The 10,886-nt window shown below is 36.0% G+C and overlaps 3 protein-coding genes across 3 annotated transcripts; 1 reads left to right on the top strand and 2 right to left on the bottom strand.

Moving 5' to 3' along the window:
• Positions 1 to 398: 398 nt before the first annotated feature.
• On the bottom strand, positions 399 to 1,187 carry LOC114165380 (UPF0481 protein At3g47200-like). The gene has a single exon (XM_028050023.1). It carries the CDS (start codon positions 1,185 to 1,187, stop codon positions 399 to 401), a length of 789 nt encoding a protein of 262 aa, XP_027905824.1.
• A 4,500-nt stretch (positions 1,188 to 5,687) lies between these two features.
• LOC114165381 lies at positions 5,688 to 6,038 on the bottom strand. Its single transcript, XM_028050025.1, has one exon. It carries the CDS (start codon positions 6,036 to 6,038, stop codon positions 5,688 to 5,690), a length of 351 nt encoding a protein of 116 aa, XP_027905826.1.
• A 56-nt stretch (positions 6,039 to 6,094) lies between these two features.
• Positions 6,095 to 10,139, top strand: LOC114165383. The gene is made up of 7 exons (XM_028050026.1): positions 6,095 to 6,374; positions 7,188 to 7,501; positions 7,640 to 8,385; positions 8,677 to 8,764; positions 8,823 to 9,072; positions 9,131 to 9,209; positions 9,251 to 10,139. Exons 1-7 carry the CDS (start codon positions 6,095 to 6,097, stop codon positions 10,137 to 10,139), a joined length of 2,646 nt encoding a protein of 881 aa, XP_027905827.1.
• The last annotated feature ends 747 nt before the right edge of the window (positions 10,140 to 10,886 follow it).

A 10,886-nucleotide genomic window follows, 5' to 3' on the forward strand; every position in this document is an offset into this window, starting at 1 on the left:
AACATCACTATAACTCCAATCCATCTGATCAACTCCCTGACTCAGAGTTTCAAACATCTTCAATATATCTTCATTTCTTTTCCCGGATTCATTAACTATAATTCCAAGACGCTCCAGCAGTTCGATGTCATGCGTACAACAGATCAAGCCTTGGAAAAACAAAGCATAAGAAGTCAATTTGCAACTGGTTACAATTCTGCTCTGCTCCCACGCAATCATGTTCCTCCACGTGACTTCCGTTGACTTCTTAATACGCAGCTGAGGAATCTCTAACACCCCATTGTCGAAAATTATCTCAAAGTTAAACATATCACCAAACTGGTTCACATTGCTTCTATCTCCTGGACCACCTCGTCTTATTGTTACTCCACGAGCTCGAAGTCCAGTAGCACAGTGCTCTAACTCTTTAAGCGCTTGCCTAGGTTTTTTCTATCCTCCTGGTTCACGATGGATAAATGAACAAGGTGAAGAAGATGAGCCGCACCAGAGGTAGGAACAACCGAAGGATAGCCTACAGCTCCAATTGCAAGAGTAGCAACACGGTTATCTTGCTGAATGGGAACAGGAATCGGGAAAAGTTTTCTGTACAACTTCTTGAGAACAATGAAGGGTACTTGGTTCTCAAGAAGAAGCAAGTCACTCAACACAGACAACACTTTCTCATGGCTTTCGAATACAGGGTCGTCATCATAATCACCATTATCCTCAGCCTTCAAGGCTTCTTTATACTCGTAAAGCCTGTGAATAAACTCTAACAAGAAAAAACCATCCAAAAGCATAAGTTTTGCTAGCTCGTGGGGTTCAGATAGAGCGTTCCCCACATAGCTGGCACGAACTACGTATTCTATCTCCAGAATGGTCTCACCGCATACTTTCACCATGCCTGGCCCGTCTTCAATTCTCCCTTCTTGTTGCGCTTGGTACACGGATCGTCGTATAAGAGACCGCATGTAATTCCATTTGGGTTGTTCCATCATCAACAAGAGATCGTTTTGGGATCCCCTGTGGTAGGGTCCGATGGAGACAACCTGCGGAACGTATGCGTCCTTGTTTGGCTTTCTAAGCTTGTCTGGAACCTTGGAGATGCTGCATGCCTCAACTTGTCCGTGTCTTACAGTACCCAACGACACTTGAATAGGCAAGATCCAACTGCTGGGGTCAACATTGGGTTCTCTGCTTGAATCCATATCTCACCGATTAGGCTAACGAAGAATTCTCAGAACAAACCCCAGCAAGTGCTTGTTCTTGTTTTTTCGTTTTGATAAAGACTCTGGACAACACTGATCCCAATATATATGTTGTTAGTGGTGGTGGAAGGGCCTATATTTTCTTTCAAGTAAAAGAGTTTAAGTTGTCAGTGAGTTGAAAAGCTGAAAAAGATTAGGATCACTGGAGAGCAACGAGTAAGAGTAGGTATGAGTAATAAATTACGTTACTGTAGTTTATTGTTATTTTATTAAAAAAAAAATATTTTAACCAACTTTTTTTACCCACTTTTAACCTATTACTTCAGTTATCATTAGATATTTTTCTTATTTTTTTTAATAATACGATGTGATAATCTAATGGTAATTAAAATAATAGATTAAAATTTAATAAAAAAAAGTAGATTAAAGTATCATTGTTCTTTTATTAAATTTGTCCTGAGTTCCACACTCATGTGTTTCTCTTATTAAATTTTTCCTGAGTTCCACACTCATGTGTTTCTCTGTCTAGGTTAGGTAACAACAATATGGAGGTTGGTGATGTTCTATAATAAAATTGGTAGCATTGATACTTGGTCAATGCGAAAATGGATTAGAAAATAAAACCTATTATCACTGCTCGTATAATGTGAACACGATCTATTTAAAGAATTACATGTTAATCAATGGCTGAGCTACTTCTGGGTAAAAGAAGAAAAAAACTTAAAATTATATATATTTCTAAACCTTTATTTTGTTCTTTTTCATATTTATTTTTATTTTAATGCTTTGTTTATCCTCCAGAAACTTATATATATATATATATATATATATATATATATATATATATATATATATATATATATATATGGATATCAACGGGGCGGGTAGAGTACGGGTAGTAGTTTCCTCGTACCCTACCCACTGGATAAATATCTGCCCTGTACCCGTATCCATATTCGTCGGGTATCCATTATGCGGGTACCCGTCTATTTTTTTCATATCCGCGGATATTTACAAAATTATTTAAAAAGTAAATATTTAATCATAAATTCAAATAAAATAAAATACATCACTGTCATAAATTTTAAATAAAGTTTAAACAAACTCAAGTCTATACAAGTCCAAATAATTATAAAAATAAATATAAAATGACGTTCAACACAATGAAAATTCTTTAATTAGTGTTTTGATCAACAAACCCACTTTCTACGATTGATTCAGATTCCTGAAAAATAATCAAATAATAAACTTCAACTGCTACGTGCCAAGTATTCTTATTTTGATTATCGTTTCACAACAAACATACCATAAACGTCACTGTCTATATAGAGTTTGATGTATATGCTCAATTTCAAATAAGGGAAAGAGAAGAATGTTAAGGGGGTGTACTTGGAAGAATACAACGTACCAATACTTAAAGTTAGAAAAATGAAGACAAAAGATAAGACAAGATGTGCAACTTAGAAAAAATTAGGCCATAAAAATTGTTTACTAATATATATATATATATATATATATATATATATATATATATATATATATATATATATATATATATAAGGGTATTTTTGTGAATTAAAATTTAGCAGGTACGGGTATCCACGGGTACGGATACTATGATACCCGTACCCGCCCCGTTAACATGCGGGTATCAAAAATACCCGTACCCGCGGGTAACGGGTATCCATTTTTAATATCTGTTTCCTACCCATTGCGGGTTTTATCCACGGATACCCGCGGGTACAGATATTTTTGACATCCCTATATATATATATATATATATATATATATATATATATATATATATATGGATAATGATCATTTAACTACCTTATTTTTACTATTATATAACTCCTTGACCCGGCCGGCCTACGTGAATTTTTTTTTTTTAGAATTTAATGGCCAGGGTACGCTTTTTGAATTGAATTTTTTTTTAAAACTAAAAAATAGTGTGCAGGAAGAGGTCCAAAGTGCGGTTCTCACATTTTCAAAGTTTGGATTTCTTTTCTCTCGCGCAGATAAATTTTTGATGTTCTTCATCTTTTTCTCCTTTTCATATGATGTTTGTGTTTTTGTATTGTGAGGCGAAGTGAGTTTAAAGCAATGGAAAAGAAATTATTTGTTTTTCGTGAGAAGAAGAAAGAGCATAGAAAAATACGGTTTGTCGACCATACCAAAGTAAACACTACAAAAAAAATCAATTTTTTCAACAGATAAAATTTGTATGTAATGCTTACAATCCATATGTAATTGAATATTATATATGGATTACATAAGAAAAACAATCCATATGTAAAATAGACGTCGAAAACTTTACATACAAAAAAATATCCGTATGTAATTTTACATACGAAATTTTTCGTAAATAATGAAATCCGTAGAAAATTACATATGAATTATTCTGTATGTAATTATGAGTGATTTATATACGAAATAATCTATATGTAACTTACATAATGAATAATTCGTATGTAACTTAAATATGGAATAATCCATTGATAGTGTAGGATAAATTATATACAAATTATTTCGTATGTAAATATGTATGTAATAATGTGTTTTTCAAATTAAAAAGTATATATTTTTATTTTTAATTTTCAAGTACATTTCCTATCAAATGTAATGAAATTTAAATTAAACAAAATAAATTTTACCAACACATCATTCACAATAAGAATAAGAGTTATGAATAACATAAAATTGAAATCCAAGATAACAACATTCCAAATCCAAGCTACAAACAAAATAAGTCCCAATAACTCGGTTCAAATTAAAGCTCTAATATATCATCCTAATCAAGATCTAATAAAACATAATCTAAAATTGATAACGTAGTCAAGTGTAAAATTATAAATGTCTAATATTTAGAGTAGTCATATCCTTGGTGTTCGTCTTTGTGTCTTTGTTGTTGGTTGTTTTACCCATCAACTCTCATTGCTCCATACCTTCTAACAATACAAAATCATACACATGAATCAAAACACTATTAAAAAGAATAGTTAATTGAATCAAAAACGGTATTAAAAAGGATAAATAATTGAATAAAAACAGTATTAAAAAGGATAGTTAAACTATTTTCTCTCATCATTCCCTAAAACAACATAAAAAATCAAATATTAAAAACGTTCCTTTTTCATAGAACCCCAAAAGGGCGTGCATGTGTGCTAGTTATAAAAGAAACCCAAAAAGAGACCTACCAGCACAAACAAAATTATAAAAATATAATTCTATGCAACATATAGAAGTGAACTGAACTAGTATATAAAACAGAACTGAATTAATATATTAAAATCGATTGCAATGAAACAGTGACTACAACTACAATTAAACCTTGCTTCTAATTATTCGCACAACATCATTAACAAATATTAATGAGAAATTGACGCTCACACTTATATGCAAACACTTAAGATGAACTTTACAGGGTTAACTAATCCAGAGTTGTAATCCACATCATTAAATTTTTTCAGATATAGATTAACTAATTATAAGTCTTTCTTCTACTAGTGTTGTGGTAAAAAGGTAAAAAGGAGCTTCAAAGAACCAAGTACCAGTACCTGTCCTCGGCCTACTTCTAGGATTGCTCTCTGAAATATTTGCTCACTATTTTCAGTTTCTATCAGGCGATCAATTGTCTATCACAAACACATGAGTTAATCTCACCTCATCATCTGGTCTAGTCCCAGTAATTGTAAATCAAATCAAGTAATCACAAAGTGTCTCATCATCTGGTCTAGTCCCAGTAATTGTAAATCAATTCAAGTAATCACAAAGTGTCACAAAGTGAACATGATTAAACACTATATGATATACAAGTTTTAAAATAATAATAAAAAACAACGGTACTGCCATAGTGTACCACAGGATGGATAGAACTCTTCTCCCCCACAACCTCACTATTTATCTTGTATTCTTTGTCTAATCTAAAACACAACATAGACATACAAGAATATTGAAAAACAGCTTCTATTGTTAGGTATTAAGAACTACCTGGAACTCTGTCATGAGAGCCTTGAATTTTTTAGTCAAGGCACTGTGGTTTCAAGGAAGGTTTTGGTTGAATTTATAGGAATATTCAGAATAATAATAATATAATTAAAATATATCAATTTTCAATTTTAATTTCTTTAATTTTATAATCCTTGTATTGAACATGCTTTTTACTTTTTTATTTAATATTTTTGTATATACACGGCCCGTTACCCTTTTGCAAAATGATAGTGCTAACGTGTTATATATATATATATATATATATATATATATATATATATATATATATATATATATATATATATATTATATATAACAAAAAGTTGATTTGAAAGCACATGATTTTAGGTAAGCAGAGGGAGAATCAGACCAACACCAGTGCAGGAAGGGCTTTTGGCCCCGGTTGTTTTTGATATTCTGCCCCGGTTCTAGAACCGAGGCATATTAGGGTGAGGCCAAAAGGGATGGCTTTTGGCCTCGGGTGTGAACCGAAGCCATAGAACTACTCTTCTACCTCGTTTCTACTGTGAACCGAAGCCATTGTGTCAACGGTGGCTCAGCCGCGCAATGGAGGTGTTCTCGTCCGCAACAGCGATTGTCAATGGTGGTTTGTGAATCTGCAGGGGTCGCGACAATGTTTACAGATTTGGTTTTTTGATTTGCAGGTTTTAGAATCACAGATCTGGTAGAGGTGGTCGCAGGTTTCGCAATCGCTTTCACGCACGTCACTTGAGCGCACTCGAGCTCCATCGACTTCCTCCACACCACCTGCGTGTACACGCCGCACTTGTGGTTCGCCACGCACGAGTTGTCGGTGTGGTTGTAGAACTGCTTCTGCTTCACCCACTCCTCCACCGCCATGCGCGCCGTCACCGCCGTGCGCCCAAAGCTGGTTTGCCCCGTACTGCTCCACCGCCATGCGCGCCGTCACTGCCCCATCCTATCCCTCTGGTACTGCACCACCCGCTCGCTCCACCGCCGCCCTCGCCTCATTGTGCGCCTCCAAGAAATCTCTCGTCGAGGTTCAGTTGCGGGAAGAGAGAGAGGAAGGAGTTGCGGGAAGAGAGAGAGGAAGGAGTTGCAGATTCGCGGCGCGGGGAAGTAGAAGGGTTCGCGAAATTGGAACCCTAAATAAACTCTATGGCTTCAGTTCCTCTAACAACCGAAGCCATATACCCCTTTTTGGCACCGGGTCTTGTTGGACCGAGGCCAAACACCTAATGACTACTTCAGTTTTTTAAAAATGCAGACCCTTTTTGGCTTCGGGTCTTGTTGGACCGAGGCCTATAACACTCTTTGGCACCGGTTTTACGCGAACCGAGGCCTATAGCTGTCTTTGGCTTCGGGTGTTAGCTGAACCGAGGCATAAAACTTGGCTGAAATTGCAAAAATGCCACCGCGCCATTATATGCTTCGGTTCCTGGCCAACCGAGGCATATAAGGCGAGGTAAAAAGGAAATTCTGCACTAGTGCAATATAAAACTTGCTATTCTTCTATGACTAATATTAAAGTATAATGAAAATTCTAGAACAATCTAGAAAAATCTAAGATCGAGTTATTGAAATGTGAAACTTCTAGAGTATTGGAGAAAAGCTTAGGATAGGAAGAAAATTCAAGAACATTGTACTATGTAGAAAAATCTTGAAGTATTTACACAAGTTCTAACTAGAAGTTTCTAGAATAATCTATGGGTCTATAAATACCCATGTATCCTACCATTTGTAACAATGAAGAACAACTAACACAACATCCAATACAACTACTCTCAACTACAAAAAGACTTCTCCAACTACTACTTTCACAGTCTACTATCTACACATTTTCTCTATCCCTTCAACTATCCCTTTAACATCCTCAAAATACTAACAGTGGTACCAGAGCTACGTTCGATCATTTATTGGGCGTAGAAAAGTTACTCTATTACTTCCAAAACCTTCCTTCTATACTTCCAAAAGAAGAGAGTTTTTTCTCTTAATCTATGGCTTCTAACATTGTTCACTTTTCTTCAGTCCCCCTACCAGTTTTTACCGGTGAAAATTTTGACATTTGGAAACTCAAACTAAAGACATATTTTATCTCACAAAAATTGTGGGATATTGTTCAATCTGGTTATACAAAACCAGATAATATTGAGACTCTATCTGAGGAGGAACGGAAAAAGCTAGAAGATTCTAAACAAAAGGATGCCCAAGCATTGTTTATTCTTCAACAAGTTGTGGGAGAACAAGTTGTGGGAGAAACTATCGCCAGGAGGATCATGGATGCAGAAACTGCAAAAAGGGCATGGGATATTTTAGAAGAAGAATTTGAAGGCAATGAACAGGTACGCTCCGTTAAACTACACTATCTAAGAAGAGAATTTGAGACCATCAGAATAAAGGAATTTGAGACCATTGAAGAATACTATGGAAGAATAAAAGAAATAGTGAATAAAATGAAATTATATGGAAAAGAAATTAAGGAAAAGAGAGTGGTAGAAAAAATTCTTATCACTCTCACAGAGAAATATGATTCCATAGTAGCTTCCATAGAAACTTCCTTGGATCCATCTTCTCTATCGATAAGTAAATTAGTTGGTCTCCTTGGAGCGCATGAAGCAAGATTAAGTAATCGTGCTGATACAAATTCAGTCGAAAATGCCTTCCAATCAAAGCTCAAATTACAACCCAAAAAGAGAGAAGAAGGAGAAAAGAAAAATATTGAAGAATATTCTAGAAGCAAAGATTCTAGAAATTTGTTTGGAAACAAGAAAGATAAATATCCTCCGTGTGGCATTTGCAATAAGTCAAGTCATGCAGAAAAAGACTATTGGCATCGTTGGAAGCCAATATGGCATTATTGCAAGAAGCCTGGACATGTGGAGAAATATTGTCGTAATAAAAATAAGCATCAAGAAAACTTTGCTGAAGAATATAATCAAGAGCAACGCTTATTTTATGCCAATCAAGAATCTCCTAGCGGAAGAGAAAGTTGGTACTTGGATAGTGGATGCAGCAATCACATGGCCAAAGATCAAAGCATCTTCAAATACATTGATAAATCTGTCAATGTCAAAGTTCAACTAGGAAACGGTGCCATAGTGGAGTCTCAAGGCAAAGGAAATGTCATGGTGGAGATAAAGAAAGGTACGAAATTCATCAAGGATGTTTTACTAGTTCCCAATCTTAAAGAAAATCTTTTAAGTATAGGCCAAATGATGGAGAATGGGTATTCTCTTCACTTTGAGAAAGATACATGCAAAATTTATGACAATAGAAGGATAGAAATTGGTGAAGTAAAAATAGAGAAGAGAAATAGAAGCTTTCCCATAAGCTTCAAACATGGAACTAATATTGCCATGAAGGCAGAAGTTGATGACTCGTGGCCACTTCAACACATATGCCTTAAAGCTTCTATATAAGAAAAGCATGATGAGGGATCTTCCTTACTTGAAGAAGAACAATGAATCATGCAAAGGATGTCTTCTAGGCAAGCAACACCGATTGCCATTCTTAACAGACAAAGCATGGAGAGCAAAAGACTTACTAGAATTAATCCACACCGATGTTTGTGGCCCGATGAGGATGCCTTCACATCACAACAACAGGTACTTCATCCTCTTCATTGATGACTTCTCTAAAATGACATGGGTTTATTTCTTAAAGGCAAAGTCAAAAGTCTTTGGAATATTCAAGAAATTCAAGGCCCTTGTCGAGAAGCAAAGTGGAAAACAGATAAAAGTATTAAGAAGTGATCGTGGAAAGGAATACACATCTCGCGAGTTTGACAAATTTTGTGAAGATGAAAGCATAAAGAGACAACTCACAGTCGCATATACTCCACAACAAAACTGTGTGTCAAAAAGAAAAAATCGCACAGTCATGGAGATGGCAAGATCAATGCTAAAAGAGAAAGGTATGCCTAACACTTTTTGGGCTGAAGCAGTCTACACTGTAGTTTACATTTTAAACAGATGTCCAACTAAGGCAGTCAAAGACAAGACTCCTATTGAAGCTTGGAGTGGAAGAAAGCCATAAGCCAAACACCTACGAGTATTTAGATCTATCTGCTACATACATGTTCTTGATCAAAGGAGGCACAAACTTGAAGACAAGACTATACGAGGAATATTCTTGGGTTATAGTACACAATCCAAAGAATATAGAGTCTATAATCTTCAAACAAAGAAGCTAACTATCAGTAGAGACATTGAAGTAGATGAAAGCGCTACTTGGAACTGGGAAGAGGAACAAATTGAAAGGAAGACAATATACATGCCCAACAATCAACCAACTACAAGCCAAGAAGATAATGATCAAGATACCATTATAACTCCAGAATCTCCTGCAACTCCAACATCAATTCAAGATCAAGAAGAATCATCGCCTGAATCCACTCCGAGACGAATCAGATCTCTAACAAACATCTATGAATCTTGCAACTTGGCCATACTAGAGCCTGGAACCATTGAAGAGGCCGCAAAACAAGAAGAAGGGGTCAAGGCAATGAAAGAAGAGATAAAGATAATAGAGAAAAACAACACTTTGGAGCTAGCAGACTATCCAAAAGATAAGGATATCATCGGAGTTAAGTGGGTCTTCAAGACAAAGTTAAACCCTGATGGTACCATACACAAACACAAGGCAAGGTTGGTAGCTAAGGGTTATTCACAACAACCTAGAGTAGACTACAATGAGACATTTGCTCCAGTTGCTCGACTAGACACAATAAGAACTCTAATAGCCCTTGCAGCACAAAAAGGATGGAGCATCTACCAATTAGACTTCAAGTCTGCATTCCTCAATGGTGTTCTTGAAGAAGAGATCTATATAGAGCAACCACCAGGATTTGTGGTTAAAGGCCAAGAAGCCAAAGTGTTGAGATTGAAGAAAGCTTTATATGGCCTGAAACAAGTTCCTCGTGCATGGTACATCAATCGATCAATATTTCACCAATCCAGGATTCAGGAGGAGCAAGAGTGAGCCTACACTATACATCAAGACACAAGGTCAACATACTTTTTTACTCTCTCTATATGTAGATGATCTTATTTATATTGGAACCAACACAAAGATGTTGATGGAGTTTAAAGAAGATATGATGAAGACCTTTGAGATGACTGATCTTGGCTTGATGAGTTATTTCCTCGGCATAAAGGTAAGTCAAAGAGATGATGGAATATTCATCTCACAAAAGAAATATACAGAAGATTTGCTGAAGAAATTTAAGATGTACGAGTGCAAACCTGTAAGCACACCACTAGTGATGAATGAGAAACTACAAAAGGTGGATGGAGCACCAGAAGCCGATGCATCTTGATACAGGATTCTAGTTGGAAGTCTACTTTATCTGACAGCTACACGACCAGATATCATGTTCGCTATAAGTCTCTTATCAAGATTCATGCAAAACCCAAGCCAAATACATCTTGGCGTAGGCAAAAGAATTTTAAGATATCTACAAGGAACCAAAGACTACGGTATATGGTAAAAATCCACAGGCAATCCAGCATTGCTTGGTTATACTGATAGTGATTGGGCAGGGTCAGTGGACGACATGAAGAGCACCTCAGGCTATGCTTTCTCACTTGGATCAGGAATATTCTCTTGGGCATCAAAGAAGCAAGCAACCGTGGCACAATCAACAACTGAAGCAGAATATGTGGCAGCAGTTGAAGCAACAAGTCAAGTTATATGGCTTCGAAGAATACTCAAAGATATGGGAGAAAA

Source organism: Vigna unguiculata, chromosome 10 (genome assembly GCF_004118075.2).
Source record: "Vigna unguiculata cultivar IT97K-499-35 chromosome 10, ASM411807v1, whole genome shotgun sequence".
In the NCBI taxonomy this organism is placed as follows: domain Eukaryota; kingdom Viridiplantae; phylum Streptophyta; class Magnoliopsida; order Fabales; family Fabaceae; genus Vigna; species Vigna unguiculata.